Genomic DNA, 17,277 nt, shown 5'->3' with positions numbered 1-17,277 from the left:
ATCTCTTGATATGAACCATTGATATCTCTCTCTCTTGAAAGAGCCATTGACTACTGCCCTCTGGATGTGACCATCCAACCACTTTCTTATCCATCTAACAGTCCACTCATCAAATCCATCTCTCTCCAATTTAGTGAGAAGGATGTTGTGGTGGACCATGTCAAAGGCTTTACAGAAGTTCAGGTAAGTGACATCACAGCCCTTCCCTTGTCCAATGATGTAATCACTCCACTATAGAAGGTAACTAGGTTAGTCAGGCAGGATTTGCCTTTGGTGAAACCGTACTGGGCTGTCTCAAATCACTTCCCTGACCCCACATGCCTTTGCATAGCTTCTGGGAGGATCTTCCCAGATGCAGAGGGGAGGCTGACAGGTTGCATGTTCCCAGGGTCCTCCTTTCTATGCTTTTAAATATGGACACAATATTTCCCTTTTTCTAGTCACCCAGGACTTCACCCAAATGCCATGACTTCCACATGGATGATGGATCAAGGGGATCTCAGTGCCCAGAGCTGAAGGACCATGACTGCAACAATGATCAACTCCCAGTTGAACCTAAAATTGTGCAGGATCTGCTGCTCCAGCTGGACCCCTACAAATCTATGGGACCTAATGGGATTCATCACAGAATCCTCAAAGAGCTGGCTGATATCATCACAAAACCTCTTACAATGATTTTTGAGTGGTCTTGGGAGACCCAGCTGACTGGAAGCTGGCAAATGTGTGATTTTCAAGAAGGGCAAGAAGGAGGACCCTGGAAACTACAGGCCTGTTAGTCTAACTTCAGTGCATGCTAAAGTTACGGGGAAGGTTATTCTGAGAAGTGTTGAAAAACACCTGAAAGACAACACAGTCATTGGTCACAGCCAGCACAGCTTCATGAGAGGAATGTCCTGCTTATGCAACCCGATTTTCTTTTACGTAACCCACTTAGTTGATCAAGGGAAGCCAGTTGACGTAATGTATTGGATTTCAGTAAAGCTTCAATACTGCCTCTCCCAGGATCCTTCTGCACAAACTCTCCAGCACACAGCTGGGTAAACATATCATGAGCAATTGGCTCATGGGTCAAGCACAGAGGGTAACAGTGGACGGGGCGACATCAGACTAGTGATCTGTCACTAGTGGGATTCCACAGGGCTCCATCTTGGGCCCTGTGTGCTTCAACATGTTCACAAATGACTTGGACACAGGAAGGCATACTAAGCAAGTTTGCAGATGACACAAAACTCAGAGAAGCTACCGACTCCCTGGAAGGTAGAGAGGCCCTGCAGAGAGACCTCGACGAATTAGAGGACTGGACAATCACCAACCACATGAAGTTCAGCAAGGGGAAGTGCTGGATTCTGCACCTAGAATCGGGCAACCCTGGATGTCTGTATAGACTGGGGAACGAGGTGCTGGAAAACAGTGCTTTGAAAAGGCACTTGGGGGTCCTTGTTGATGGCAAGCTGAATATGAGTCAGCAGTGCCCTGGCAGCCAGGAGAACCAACTGTGTCCTGGGGGGCATCAGGCAAAGCACCACCAGCTGGACGAGGGAGGGGATTGTCCTTCTCTGCTCTGCACTGGGGTGGCCTCATCTTGAATATTGTGGGCAGTTTTGGGCACTACAATAGAAGAAAGATATTAAGCTCTTAGAGAGTGTCCAAAGGAGGGCAACAAAGATGATGCAGGGCCTTGAGGAGAAGCCATATGAGGAGTGGCTGAGGGTACTTGGTCCATTCAGCCTGGAGGAGACTGAGGGGAGACCTCATTGCAGTCACAACTTCCTCATGAGAAGAAGAGGAGGAGCAGACACTGATCTCTTCTCTGTGGTGACCAGTGACAGGACCCAAGGGAGTGGCCTGAAATTGTGTCAGGGGAGGTTTAGGTTGGATATTAGAAAGAAGTTCTTCACCCAGAGGGTGTTTGGGCACTGGACCAGGCTCCTCAGGGATACGATCACAGTACCAAGTCTGCCAGAGTTCAAGAAGAATTTGGATGATATTCTCAGGCACATGTTGTGACTTTTGGGGATGGTTCTGCGCAGGGCTAAGAGTTGGACTTGATGATCCTTGTGGGTCCCTTCCAACTCAGAGTATTCTGGGATTCTGTGAGTTTTCAAAATGTCATGGAGAGTGTCTTGGCAACTGCATCAGCCAATAGCCTCAGGACTTTGGGATGCATCCCATTGGATCTCATTGACTTACGTAGATTCAGGTTCCTCAGGTCGTCACAGATCTGACTTTTACTTACAGTGGGGGGAACTCTGCTGCCCCAGTCCCCATCCTGCTATCCATCCAATCGAGAAGTGTGGGAAGAGAGGTTGCCATTGAATACTGTGGTAAAAAATTGAGTATCTCAGCCTTCTCCTCATCCAGCGTTACCAGTTTTCCAGTGCTGTTTATCGAAAGGGTATACACCTTCTCTGACCTTTCTTTTCTGGTTAACATACCTGTAGAAGCCCTTGTTATTCTTTGCATCCCTTGCCAGGTTCATTTCTAGCTTAGCTTTTGCCTTCCTCAGCCCATCCCCACACAACTGAATTTCATCTCTATGAAGTTCTCAGGTCACCTGTCCTTGTTTCCACTGTTTGTGCATCTTTTCTTTCCCTTTAGTTTGACCAATAATTCCCTACTCAGCCGTGCTGTCTCTTGCCTTGTTTGCGCAATTTCTTGCTTCTGAGGATTGCTAGCTTTTGTGCTCAGTGGAAGACCTCCCTAAAGATCTGCCAGCTCTGTTCCACTCTCTTGTCTCTGGGGGCAGAGTCTTTTAGGGTTGGACAGTCACATCCAGAGAGTAGTGGTCAATGGCTCAGAGTCTCTGTTGACATCAGTGATAAGTGGTGTTTCTCAGGAGTCTGTACTGTGACCAGTGTTATTTAATATCTTCATTAATGACATAGACAAAGGAATCAAGTGCACCCTCAGCAAATTTGCAGGTGACACCAAGCTGAGTGGTGCAGTTGACACACCTGAAGGACTCCCAAGAACCTGGACAAGCTCAAGAAGTGAGCCCATGGGAACCTCATCAAGTTTAAAAAGATCGAGTGCAAGGTGCACCTGGGTCTGGGTAACCCCTGGTATCAGTACAGGCTGGGAGATGAACAGATCAAGAGCAGCTCTGCTGAGAAAGACTTGGGAGCTGGTGAATAAAAGGCTGGACATGAGCTGGCAATGTGCACTTGCAGCCCAGAAAGCCAATCATATTCTGGGCTGCATCAAAAGGAGTGTGAACAGCAGATCTCGAGGGAGGTGATTTTGCCCCTCTGCTCCACTCTGGTGAGACCCCACCTGTAGTGCTGCATCCATCCCTAGCGTCCCCAGCACGGGAAGGACATTGACCTGTTGGAGTGAGTCCAGAGGATGCCACCAAGAAGGAGGGAGTACCTCTCCTATGGGGCAAAGCTGAGAGAATTTGAACAGTTCAGTCTGGAACAGAGAAGGCTTAGGGGTGACCTAATTGTGGCCTTCCAGTTCCTGAAGGGAGCCCACAAGAGATCTGGAGAGGAAGTATTTACAAGGGCTTATAGTGACAGGACAAGGGGGAATGGCTTCAAACTGAAGAAGGGTAGGTTTAGAGTAGAAGAACTTCCACTTTGTATTATATTAGGAAGAACTTTACTGTGAGGGAGGTGAGGCAATGGAACAGGTTGCCATGAGAACTGGATGCCCCATCCCTGGCAGCATTCAAGGCCAGGTTCTTCAGCATTGTTTTTCAAAATTAGTATATATGTCAAAATTACCATATAGTAATTACTACTGTTACTGTAACTTACTCTGGCAGCTGAGGCTGTGCATGTTGGCATAGTGAATCAGAACAGCATGACTAACTCTGTGCAATGAGACCTATGAAATGGTTCCCAAGCTAGAAGAAAAATTAGAATCATGAACAGTTAGCTAGAAGTGCATTATTTTCCTGGACGTAAAATTTTCCTACTTAATTTCAGCAGGAAAAAATACATTATTTCACACGTTATTTTACATATTTAATTTATATTCTTATATAAAAAATTGTATAGAATTACATATGCTATATATTTTATCCTATATGGCTTGATATATATTGTATATATGACATCTTATTTAAGATATCATATATATAAATACGCAATACATAATGTTGTTATTTTTGTTTAAACTATTTTTCACTCACTATTAACTCATTTCCTAACTTTGGGGCATTCAGTTTTCTGGGTGTTTTTTTCAGTGTTGCTTCTTGTTACAGTTATGACTTTCAGAACTGATCTAGATAGTTTTCAGTACAACTTTTGCGGGAATAATGATTTATTCCCAAAAACTTTTGCTGCCAGATGGTTGACTTGATAAACAGCAATTTGGAAAAACAGAAAATAAATAAAAGAAAGGGAGACAGTGAATGAGAAGAAGAGATAAAAAGAGAAGAAAGGTGTTCTGTATAGATTGGACAGTGAGACAGAAAAAAACAGTAAACTTTTGAGAATAAAAAGCAAGCCCGCGGTAGAGAAATGAGGAAAAAAATGTCCTATTTAAGGTGAACAAATTCTGCTACTACTTCAGACTCTGGTGCTAATTCAGTGTTTCAAGAGGGTTTGTACAATTGATGATTATCAGAAAAACTCCTGTCTTCAGACCAAGTGTCATATTTCATACCTCTTTGGATCTGTTGTTGTGAAAACAGTGACACTTCTCTTTTTAACTTGACGTGCCTTTGGGCTGCCCTGAGGAAGGCACTGAGATTCTGTAATTTGTTTTACACATTTTGTGTTGAAGAGTCAATCCTGTTACAGTATAATGCAAATAGTAAATAACACTGGGCACTTATCTTATGCAATCATGAGCTTCTGATAAAAATATGATAAAGTTGTAATGGTGACAGAATTAAATAACTATTTCCTCCATGCTTTAAGCAGAAGATTAACAGTCTCTACCAATACATTTTTGTTTGATGAACCTTGGCCTCTAGCAACAAGGGTCCCCCTCAGGCTTCCTGACAAAAGGTATTCAAAACTGTCCTACCAGCAGCTCTTAAAACCTGACAAATAGTTGTAGAAATTTAGGGTTTGTCCTTTTTGCACTTAGCATTCAACCCCACTGGCATTCTGCAGAACAGAAGAAAATTGTTGGCTATTTAGTTTTGGAATCAGATAGCTATTTAGTCTTGGAAGCAGACTTTAAAAGGCTAGATAGGGAAGTTAAAAAAAAAAAAAAAAAGACAAAATGTGAAGTTGCTCCTTTAATACATTCTTACCAGGCAGTAAGAGATGATATGGAAGAACACTAATTAAGTAGAATACCTTCCAGAAATCCTCATAAAGCAAAGAGAAAATATCTGCTGCCTACCCACTGGGCACAAGGGTAGAGTGTAGAGCCCTTTTTTATCTCCCTGATGCCTCTCTAATGTTGGCTATGTGAAACTGTCATGTTAAAGCAGACAAAAAAAAATAGTATACACTAAACAAAAAAACCAAACAAAATCCAAAGAGCATATGACCTAGAAAGATACAGGAAGAAAACAGCGAGAACAAAAATTGGTTCAACAAATTCAGCAAAATAATAGATGGTGAAGATGACATCATTTGCCAAAGCAACAGTATTAGGTCTGTTTTAGGACTGTTCTCTAGAGCAGAGATATGTGGTATCTCACCAAATCACTTTATGTTTTTGCAGTTCTAAAGCAGTCAAGGGAAATTCCTCTAAAGGAAGTAGTGATTACAGTTGCAAAAACAATATATAGAATATAATACAAAAGAAATGAAATCTCTAGTCAAAGAGAAAACAAAACTACAGCAAAAATTATTTTGGGTCTGGGGTGTTGTCACTTCTCATTGGGTCCTGCAGAGTCTCTGGGTGACCGGCCACCCCCAGCTGGCTGGCACTGCAGGACACTGCCCTTTGGTAGGCAGAAGGGCAGCGCCCCTTTCCAGCTCATTGCCCAAGGATCCAGCCTTTTTCCACCACCCAGGGCACAACCTGGAGTTTGCACACCGAGCTACCAGCACTGGGTGTGTTCTGCAGCAAATATGTAGGCTGTGAAATGTCTACAAATGACAGATTCTGGGATGCAGGATGAGACATCATTACAGTTACTACATGCAGGCTGCTTATAGAGCATATACAATGATTCATATATGCAGAGCAGTTTCGATGTGTCCTCTGTACCCAACCGTTTTGGCAAATCTGTGTCATGTGCACCAAAATTCAATTAAAAAATAAAAGAAAAAGGAAAACACTTTAGAGAAGTAAATAGAATGCAAAGCAAAGCCACTGAATTAAATGCCAAGGAAAAGAACACTTGGCATTATTTTTCAAAGAAAACCAAGTGTGGTAGGGAGCAACTTGGAGCAGTTTCTTTGCAATATTATCAACTTCAGTTTTGGAGATGTCTTTTTAATTAATTAGCCTGAACAGCCAAACCTTTAGAAGTAAAGCTTCTTGAGAATATATGAATTTTATTTTGCTTGAGTTTAGTCTGCAGCACTGAGAGGCAGGACAAGCACCAGAAATATCTTTTAATACTGTCACAAAACCACTGTTTTTGCCATTTGCCTGATTGTGACCCCGTGTCTCTTGTCTCTTACGTTCAATTCACAAAATATCACAGTGAAGTATTTTGCATGGATGGTGATCTCAGACTTATGAAATAAGTCTTGTTCCAGTACACTTGATAGCACTTAAGGTGCTTCAGTTGCTTCTGATGTCAGTCAAAGACAGTGTGTAACATTTCATCTGCGTAAACACAGTGTCCTTACAATGTTCTAGGGATCCATCTAATTTCTCTGAAAAACTCTCTGAAGTTTGCTCAACTTTGGAGTTTAAATCCTGCTGCCTACAAGCAGACTAGAGGCATAATTTTTTTGAATAATCAAGTTGCTTTTAGTCACCAATCTACAGTAATAGTTGTGGGTTTTTTTCTTTTCTTTTTATTAGCTGGTGTCCCTACACATGAATGAACTGCAAATTCTAGGATCAGCACTTGGACTCCATTTTGAGTTATTTTGCCTTAAATGTTGCACTGTGTAATGCACTGCACTGAATGTTAATGATTCTTTGATGTAAAGTCTCATGTATATAAACTAACTTCGGAAACTAATGAGAAACACAACTGCGAAAGCGGAATTTGTTCACCCTGTCGGACTGCTCAGGCCAGCTGAGCGCGGCTACTGCTGTCCATCAGCACAGCTGCTTCCCTACTGACACAGCTCCTTACTCACACGCCTTGCTCACAGTAAAGCTAAGCAGCGTGTATAAAACACATGGAAGGACAGCCTGTCTGCTTTATTCCAGCACTGCACTTAGAGCTTTTTTTTTTTTTTTTTTTTTTTTTTTTTCAGGACAGCGTGGTTCGGGTTCAGCCCTAACCTTTCCCCCCAACTGGCCCCGTTGCCATGGCCGACCGCGGCCATGTTGCGGGCGCGCGGGCGGGCGGGAGGCCGGTGGCCAATGGAGTGCCGGCCTCTCGTGCCACGTGGCGGCGCGCGGCGGCGGTTGGAGCGCGGGGCGAGCGCGCGGGCGCGGTAGCGGTAGCGGCGCGGGCGGAGGCCGTGACGGGGCGGTAACGGCGGCGGGGGGGGCGGGGCGGGGGCAGCGAGAAGCGAGCGCGGAGAGCGCGGAGGTGGCTGAAGTCGGTTCCGGGAAGGCAGGACCGTCGGGGCGGGGGACGCGGGGTTCGGGTCCGGGAGCGACCGGCCGCCGCTGTCGCCGGCCGCCTCTCGCGTTCCCCTGGGGGTGGCGGCGGACAGCACAGCCCCCGGTTGTTGCCGGTTCAGCGGTGTACGGTCTGAAGGAGTTCTCAGAAGGGGTGTCGATATTAAATGGGTGAAACGCTAAAAAGCACCTCGTTTATGCCAGTTAAAACCACGGTTGTCTGTTTGTGTTAGCTGGGTGCTTCATTACGTACTTAGTCGCAGTGGGGCAGCAGGTCAAGCACAGTAAGCGCCGTCCCACAGACCTCCAGGCCATGGTTAGCAAGGCGAGTAAGCACAAGGTCAGCCCCCAGTTAAGCTTCCCGCCTGTGTCCTGCAGTTCGGGATGTGGGACGCGGCCATGGCTCCTGCAGGCAGCGAAGACCTGGTGTGCCGTTTGCTTGCCCCTCTATACATTCGCTCAGCTCATTATTTTAATCGCTACATAGTCATAGTCTCCTCGAGATTCTTAGCATGGAACTGGATTTTTCAGTTTTATTTTTGTTTCTTTTTATTTGTCACCAGCTAGTATCATCTGATGTCTTCTGGCATCTGTATTGAAAGATACAGTAAATAATTGTCATCTCTGTATGCTGTCAGAGCCGGTCAGCATACTCTAAGGTTGTGTCAGATGCACTGACTTCACTGCAGAAGAGTTCTGGCTTACATAGCTGCTTTTCATTTGGAAGGTATTGTGGGTATGATTAGTTTGGCCGTTTTTCTCTCTGCCTGCAAGTGGGTTTAACTCCAAGTTCTAGGACCTAGCTCTCATTTCTTTACTTCACTTAGGGGTGTGGTGTTCAGGTGTTGCAATGAAAGCCACCGTGAAAGAATATTGCTTAAGCTTTGGAGATAAAAGGCTAATATTTTGTGTATCGATACATCACTAGAAGCCATTGGTGCCTTAAAGCTGATGGCCGCTTTCTGAAGCTGAAATGTGGGACTGTAATTTATTAACTTCTGTTCCTGTGGCCAAGTGTAATCATTAAATACTAGTAAATCATAGCTAAAATGAAATAAAGGATGTGGAGGAACTGTATAATACAGTAACTGTATAATATAGTAATATTATCTGTATTATATATAATTATTATGTATTAGAGTTTGTATCTTACGACATTTTCAGTCATTTCAATACTAAAAATATGATAATTTTTTTCTAAATTATATTCTTAGAAATGGCTGTCCTTACATGCTTGTACCTGTCCCGTAATTCTTGTCCTAATTTGACATACAGAATTTTTCAGAAGACTGCTTGAAGCTTTCTAGGAAAAATGTTTGCAGTATGAAAAATGTTTGATATCCTATGTGGAATGCTTAATACTATTTTGATCTTAAATAAAAGTATCTTCTCTATATACTGACAAATATTCCTGCTGAAACAGTGGAATTACTTAACACTTAATAGCAGCATTTAGAGATTCTACTTAGAAGTTAGTACTGTTTTGCTACATGGGTACTAATATATAACAAAAACTTATGCCTTCAAAGTGCTTTCTGAAATTTACTGGGATACATATACAATAGCAATGGCAAAAATATTTAGGAAAGCACATTTTTATTCTGTATTCTGAGGGGAATTTAGACTTTTGGCTAAAGTAGCAGAGTTCTGTTTCCCAACTAGCTCTGTTATGTTTCCCTCTATGGTGCGCCAGGGATTATCCAAGGCTTTTTGGAGTCTGCAGACCCTGACACTACAAAATTAAATTTTAAGAGGAAAACAAAATCTTTACAACAGTTAGTGCTTGAAGATCAGACCTTTTGTGTTCTGGATATACCTATTTGTGTGGGGAGAATAAAAATGCAGGTTTTTTTGTTTGGGGTTTTTTTTCAGCCACTTATTAATTCAACTGTACTTACACAAGTAGTGAGCATCACAAGACGTCAGTTTTTAGCTGCCACATTAAGGATGTGTAAATGCTATACAATATATAGGAACATTTCCATGTTTTGGGTATGCATATTGAATTGAGACTGTTGCAAAATCAGTTATATATTGAAAAATTTTATATTTTTTTACCCTTTTTTATTTTACAGAGAAATTTATCACATAAAAGAAATGATTGAGTCAGTCAAATTAAGAAGGCAGTGCATGCTGGATTTCTACTCACATTATGAACATCTTTGTGAACTTCAAGGCTCTGTCCCACTGAAAGCTGTGAAGGCTAACCTGACTCAGAATGCTATTGATCTAATTGTAGATCACATCAAAGCCACTGACTGGGCACCACTTCTGAATGCTATCAGGCATAATAAGACGCTGACTTCTATTGGAATAAGAAGTTTGCATCAACATGGTCTTGAAGAATCAGGTCCATAGTCATGGCTATAAAAATTAAATATTTTGATATATGCCTGCTGCAATTTGTTGCATAAAACTTTAATATGATTGAATACATGGGGGAGGAATTGTATTGCCTAAGGAGTTTTTTCTTTTTAAGAAAATATGCAAAGAAAAGCAAGGTGTGATTGTGATGGCTTTTAAGCCTATAGGGACTGGATTTTACTGATATGTAATTTCTGTTGTTTATTAGGTGTTGAAAGATATAAAACTTACTACAGAAGAACTCCAGCAACCCTATCAAAAGACTTAACTGGCCAACTATGCAAAGCTGTGAAAGGCTGTCTCTGTATATCAGATGTACTAAAAAATTTAGAACTGCAGGGTTTGCTTCTGAGGGAAAGAGATCTAACACTTTTAACAAAGGTGAGAATATATTAGTATACAAATAAATGGAAAATATGCCCAGAATGAAGGATACTAGCAATTAAATTTTGTAAGTATTCGTGACAGACAAGGATGGTTCTCCTCTGTTATGTTTGTGTTTTGCATATTTACTATAACCTAGTCTTTCCAAATGTCTCAAAATCACATTCATCAAGCCTTAGTAAGATCTTAGAAAGATCTTAGCAACATCTCTGGCATGTGTTTGAGGCATATAATGTATGCATTTGACTGAAATTACTGTGCATGTGCATGTACAACAAGAAAGTTGTGGGACACCAAGGAGGTAAAAACTGGTCTTCAAGATGTATTATTGGAACACTCCAATGTGCTAGTGAGTGGCTTTTAGAAAAAGAGGTTTCTCCTGTGCTAAAGAAATGAACCAGCTTTAACTGAACTTGAACTGAACTGACCTTCCTCTGAACTCCTCGAGTTCCTTGGAGGGAGCACAGAGTTTGAGCTGTTTGGGTGACTTGATCTTTTCTCTTGTTTTGCCTTTCAAGCCAGTTGACAATATTGTTTTATTCTTAAGGGCTTGGCCACAGCTTCATCTCTGGAGAGTGTCTCTTTAGCCCACTGTCCAATTGGAGACGTAGGGTTGGAAAGTAAGTTCGGAATCAAAAATGTGTAAAAAAATTTTTTTTTTTTTTTGTAGATAGGTAAGCAAGTTTTTCAGTATTTCCATTCCTGTTTTAAATTTGTCTATGGTGATTAAAATAACAATCCTCACTTTATTCTGCATGGTTCAACAACTTTTAAAGACTTGATTTTCTTCCCTTGATGCTAGTAACTAACCGTACTACTTTATAATGATGTTTATACTTGCATTTAAAACAGTATTCATATTTAACTCTTTCCTGAGTTTCCATAAGTAAACTGAAATAAAATATGTTCTAGGTTGTTCAGATAGTCTTTGCTAAACATTTGCAGTAGAAATAAATAAACCTAGAAGACTTAAAATGTATTTAAAATATACTTTTTATGTAACACTATTTCTTTGTCAAAGCTTTTGCCTGTTAAAGCTGATTTAGTCTCTTAATAGTGAAAAAGTGTGTTCTGATAATCTGGAAGTCATGTGTGTAGATAACATGCATTCTTTTGTTTTCTTCAGCAATCTGTCAGAGTATAAAGAATACAGCTACTATCAGATCTGTAAACTTCACAGCATGTAGCCTCACGTGGCGAGGGGCTGAACATATGGCAAATGTGTTAAAGGTAATTTAATAACTTTGTTAGAACAAAATGTTCACAAGAACTTAATATATTTGATTTTTTTCTCTTTCAAGTTCTAGATCCATTAAAGCACTTTCTGAGGAGCATATGTGAATACTGAAGTGTATAGTCCTTCTGAAAGCTGTGACTTTATATGTCAAAAGTAGTTTGGTTTAGTATTGTGGGATTTAAATATCCCAAGTATTCTTAAGCACTGAGTAAGAATAATTGATTTTACAGTTTAGAAGCTACTGATTAACTGATAGTAAACATGTGACTAGTGCAGTATTCTGATTAATGTTAACAGTGGTTTCTGTGAAAGGACAGAATTTTGTAGTATGTATGTATTTCCTGTTCAATGTGTGTTGAAAGCATCTCTCTGCCAAAAGAAGGTAAAAAGATATTTTGTTGCGAAGTTTAATGATTTGCATTGCAAACTGGGTAATCTGAACAAACATGAGTTAACTGCAAGGTTAAAAAATTACTTGCATTTCTTGAACTACAAAATGGTATAACTGAGTTTCTTTATATTGGCGCTCAAGCTATTGAGCATGAATTACAAAGAATGATAACTTGTGATCTTGTCATCAATAATGGTCTTGGCTTTGCATTTGGTAACAGCTTCTTTGTTTGCAAAGCACCAGGCAATGAGAAGACACGGTGAAGCTTGGGCTGAAAGCCTTCGTTACAGGCGACCTGACCTTGAATATATGACAGGCTTGAGACGGGTTACTTTGAACTGCAACATGCTTGTTGGAGATAGAGGAGCAAGTGCCTTTGCAGACTGTCTAGGAGAGGACCTTTGGCTGAAAGGTATTGCAAAATAGACTCTTAAGATATGGTAGTGGCAGGCAGAAAACTTAAAATTGTCGGTTATAACAATTGCAGCCAGAAGAGCTACTCGCTATGCATCTGGGGAAGAATACTCTTTTTTTCAAAAGACATTTTTCTTCCTCTTTTGAATTGCCAAAGTATCCAAATACTAAAGGTACATGGAATCAGATACCTGTTGAAATTGTTTTATAGTTTGAGGCAGGTCTACAGATAACACACGTACTGATGGAAGAGGATCAGCGCAGAGAATACTTAAACAAACTGGACAAACAGTTGTCCATAGGCCCTAATGGGATGCATCCACAAGTGCTGAGGGAGCTGGCTGATGTCATTTTGAGGCCGCTCTCAATAATCCTTGGAAGAGCACGGTGACTGGGAGGAGAGGTGCATGAGCACTGGAGGATAGCTAATGTCACCCTTGTCTTTGAGAAGTCTGGGAAGAAGGACCCAGGAAACTGAAGGCCAGTCAGCCTTACTTGGATCCCTGGGAAGGCAAGGTTGCGATGCCACCTAGAGGGACCTCAGCAGGTGGAAAAAGGAGCTGATGGGAACCTTACAGAGTTTAAGAAAAAGAAGCACAATGTCCTGCAACTAGGCTGGAATAATCCCGTGCACCAGAACATGCTGGGGTCTGTATGGATGGAAAGCAGCTTTGTAGAAAGGATCCTGCAGGTCCTGGTGGACAACAGGCTGTCCATGAGCCAGCAAAGTGCCTTTGTGGCAAAGAGGGCCAATGGTATCCCAGAGTGAAATAGGGAAAGACTTGTGAGCAGGTTGAAGGAGGTGATTCTTCTTGTTAACAAAAGTGAGGCCACACGTGGATTCCCCAATACAGGAGAGAACTGGAGCTAATGGGGAGAGTCCAGTGAAGGGCCACTAAGATGATGAAGGGACTAGAGCAACTCTCATTGAAAAACAGGCTGAAGAAGCTGGAACTGTTTGGCTTGGAGAAGAGATGGCTCAGAGCTGGATCTTACAAGGTGCACACATATCTGAAGGGAGGCTGTAGAGTTGGAGACAAACTCTTTCTGGTGGTACCTGGTGACAAGGCAAGAGGAAGTGGCTACAGATTAAAACACAGGAGGTTTCTCCTGAATGTCAGGAAACTTTCTCACTGTGAGGGTTTCTAACACTGGCACAGGTTGCCTGCAGTGGTTGTAGAGTGGTTTATATTACTTCCTTTGCAGTTGTTATCAGTTATTTAAGTTGATCTGTAATACCAATTTAAATTTTTAGTTTTCTTCTTTTAAAGTAATACTTCTGGCTGTTATCATGTCTTTGTATCTTACACTTCATGTTCTATGAAATGGAGGTTTTCAGCAGGTGTATCTTTTTTTTAGATACTATTATATTAAATTACTAACTAAATGTCATTACTGCAATGAATTTTATTTTTTTTTAACCTCCTTAAACATTTCAGCACTTGATTTGCAGCAGTGTGGAATATCCAATGAGGGAGCAAGATCATTATTAGATGCTCTTCAAACTAATACAACATTAGAGGTACTTGACATAAGAAAAAATCCATTAATAGGTATGTATCTATGTCTGCCTTTGTCTTCTTTGTGTGGTGGTGGGTTTTTTTCTTCTTCAGTAACTACATTTAAAAAAACCCACAAATGCCACATTAATTTGCTAAACATTTTTAAAATGAGGGAAACAAGAAGGGTGTACTGCTTATTCAATGATCTCTTTGTTTACATAAAGAGTTATCTCATACAAAGAATTCTTAGTAATGTATTTTAATTCATCCTAGGTCAGGTTCTGATGAAAAACATTATTGAAAGAGTTCTTAAGAATGGAACTGGTTCTAATTCAGAGGTATGTTTTACAGATTTTGCAATTAGTTTTGGGTTTTCTTTGCAGCTGCCATTGCATTTTTTTTTTTTAAGGAACAACTTTGTTCAAAATGAATCTAAAACAGCTATTATAGTTATAAACGGAAGTTTGATTTTTAGGCAGTTTAAAAACCAACAAACCCCACTTTGTTGGGGAAAACCTAAAAACACTGTCAGCAACATGATATTGTATTGGGCTTTTTATATGGTTTCTTATGGAATTTAAGGTGTAACATGTAAAAAATCCAGGATATACATTTAATGAAAAGAAAAATGGAAATATGTGTGTATGTGGGCATTAATGTAGAACGATAAATAAATAGTGCTGCTGGAGGGCTTTCTACCACATCTGTCCTTAATAACATGGTAATAATAAATTTTCATTAAAAGTAAAGGAAACTGCAGTTTAAAATTCAAAACTTAATTTACTGTGAAACCTCGTCACTAATTTATGTAAATTTTTTTTTAAGTTACTCAAGACTGTCCTTTTCAATGCAAATCCTCTAAGAAAACAGAGTTCAGTTAAAGTACAGTACTCCCTTTGATCTTTATCTAATAGTCCACAGAGAGTTCACAGTAATGTGCATAAACTGAATATCTGGAGTATTTATTATTAGATACACTGTTCAAATACAAAGAAACCTGATTCAGCTCCCAAAGGAGACAGGAAAGAAATGAGTGTACTCTCATTCTTTCACAGAACTGCAGCAATCCCAGTTCTTGTTCTGGAACTTATTACTCTTTCGGGCTTGAAAAGACTTAAAAGTCAGGGCTGTGGATCTGTGTAGAATTCCTTGAGAATTAGTACAGTTCCCCACTTCAATCTGTAGAAGACTTTTCTTGAGAAATTGACCTTTGTTGTGAAGCTCTGTCTCCTGGGCAGATGCAATCAATACTTGCAAAAGGTTGCAGGTATCACATGAAAATAGTATCTGCCTGGAAATGCTGAAGATATTTGGAAGTTGAACCATGGAAAGAAGCAACTTTGGGGAATCTCCTTTATACTAAGAGATAACTTGACTCCAGACATTAGTTTTATATTTTGGCACTTAATGCAGTATCTGGAGTTTTACTGGCAATTCTTCATACTTCATTAACTACATGAATGAAGAAGTACTGACCAGCAGTCAGTACTTGATAAGTAGCTTATTATTCCACCAGTCCCAGCAGTCCTTCCTCCCTGTTTTGCATAAAAACTGGTTGTTTCTCTTTGGTTTTTAATAGCTTGTAGGTGATTGCCTTTTGGGTTGGATTTTCAGGTTTGCAAAAAGAGTTAGTTCTCTGCTGCTAATTTATGCCTTTAAATTTGGTGGGCAGCTAAAACAAAAAAAATTGTGTTATTTTAGCAGCACTGTGTAGCTGTAAAGGTTGTAATTGTGGATATGATTGAGTGTAATAGGTGGTGAAAGTTTGTGGAGTTTCTGAGAGACTGAATAGGTTAAAGGAAAAAGCCACTGAAGGTGTGTATCAGGTTTGAGTGGCCAGGTTTTGGTAGTGGGGACACTACAGGGGTGGCTTCTGTGAGAAGCTGCTACAAGCTTCCCCCATGTCTGGTAGAGCCAATGCCAGTTGGCTCCATGATGGACCTACTGCTGGCCAAGGCCAAGCCAATCAGCAGTGACATATTTAGCAATCAGCAGTTATAACATATTTAGGAAGGAGATAAAAAGTTGTGTGGCAGATGAAAATTTCATCCAGAGAAGAGTGGAGTGAGAACATAGGAAAAACTCTGCAAACACCAAGGTCACAGTGAAGAAGGAATGGGAGGAGATGCTCCAGGCAGCGGAGCTGACCTTCCTTTGCAGCCAGTGGTGCAGCCCATGGTGAAGCAGCTGTGCCTCTGCAGCCCATGGATGTGAAGAACAGGGATGCAGGGATCCACCTGCAGCGAGTGGAGGAGACCCACACCAGAGTGGGTGGATGCCTGAAGGAGGCTGTGACCCTGGGGGGGGCCTATATTGGAAGGTCCTGGCAGGGACCTGCTGGCCCATGGGGAGAGGAGCCCACGCTGGAGCAGGTTTTCCTGATAGGACTAGTGGGTGGCCCTGGGGGGGACCCACACTGGAGCGGGCTGTGCCTGAAGGACTGAACCCTACGGAAAAATAACATTGCAGCAGTTTGCGAAGAACTGTTGCCTGTCGGACGGACTCAGGCTGGAGAAGTTCATGCAGGACTGTCTCCCGTGGGAGGGACCCCACAGGAAGCAGTGGAAGGACTCCTCTCTCTGAACAGTGGCAGAAAACAACCTGTATGAACTGACCATAACTGCCATTCCCCATCTCCCTCCACTGCAGGAGGAGGGTTCTCATTCACCTCCTCTGATTCTGGTAGTAATAAATTTAATTAATATCCCCACTTCAAGTGTTTTGCCTGTGACAGCGGTCAGTGAGTGATCTCTCCTGGTCCTTATCTCAACTCAGGAATCCTTCGTTATATTTTCTCTCCTCTGTCCAGTTGCACATGGGAGTGAGAGAGTGGCTTTAGTGGGTACCCAGTGTCCAGCCAGGGTCAACCCACTGCAGGGTGTCTATAAAACAAGCTGCTTTCAAAACACAGCCTTAATATTTTACTGTCTTTATACTTGCATGCAACAAAAGCAGCAGGCGCTTGGACGAGAGACAGGTTACTAGTCTAGATGAACTTTAGTGTTAACCTAATAAAACTGCCCTTTTATGTGTCTTGAAAACAAAATTAAGATGCTTTTAGATGTTTACAATTTCATTTTATTCTTTCTGTCTGTTTTTTAGTTTAAAAAGAAAAATTGTCTTGAGGAGCTAGATCCAGCCATAGACCCCACAGAACTTACATAATTATTTGAGTCCCAAGTGAAAAAAAAGTTCTTCTCACCAATGATAAATTTGAACTAAATTTGGTTGGTTAGAGCACAGTAATGGCATTTTAATCTTTCCTGTGCCTTAGATGGGAATAACTTTGGCATACAATTCCTCCTACTCTGATGTGGTGGTTAAAGCTGAGAAAAACTTTGCATTAATGTCATCTGTATTTCCTTCAATAGCTGCTTAGC

General features: G+C 41.3%; 1 protein-coding gene across 7 annotated transcripts in view; it reads left to right on the top strand.

Annotated features, from left to right (window-relative positions):
• The first annotated feature begins 7,535 nt into the window (after nucleotides 1-7,535).
• Nucleotides 7,536-17,277, top strand: part of CEP78 (centrosomal protein 78) — a 29,231-nt gene continuing 19,489 nt past the window's right edge. For 5 of the 7 annotated variants that reach the window (XR_003574114.1, XM_027909863.1, XM_027909853.1 and 2 more), the window contains exons 1-8: nucleotides 7,641-7,772; nucleotides 9,681-9,955; nucleotides 10,178-10,350; nucleotides 10,901-10,973; nucleotides 11,480-11,583; nucleotides 12,219-12,393; nucleotides 13,835-13,948; nucleotides 14,171-14,235. Coding sequence is in view for 6 of the 7 variants with exons in the window: in XM_027909863.1 (XP_027765664.1) it covers nucleotides 9,703-9,955; nucleotides 10,178-10,350; nucleotides 10,901-10,973; nucleotides 11,480-11,583; nucleotides 12,219-12,393; nucleotides 13,835-13,948; nucleotides 14,171-14,235 (957 nt within the window). In the remaining variant the exon portion in view is untranslated. Of the gene's footprint in view, nucleotides 7,583-7,640; nucleotides 7,773-9,680; nucleotides 9,956-10,177; nucleotides 10,351-10,900; nucleotides 10,974-11,479; nucleotides 11,584-12,218; nucleotides 12,394-13,834; nucleotides 13,949-14,170; nucleotides 14,236-17,277 lie in introns of those variants that run through there. The other 2 variants (XM_027909835.1, XM_027909837.1) reach the window with 2 other exon arrangements.

This window comes from Empidonax traillii, unplaced genomic scaffold (assembly GCF_003031625.1).
Source record: "Empidonax traillii isolate 1590-97213 ecotype Southwest subspecies unplaced genomic scaffold, ASM303162v1 scaffold28:size2823434, whole genome shotgun sequence".
Lineage (NCBI taxonomy): Eukaryota > Metazoa > Chordata > Aves > Passeriformes > Tyrannidae > Empidonax > Empidonax traillii.
The sequence above is the reverse complement of the archived record's forward strand: the minus strand, read 5'-3'. Positions and strand labels throughout refer to the sequence as shown.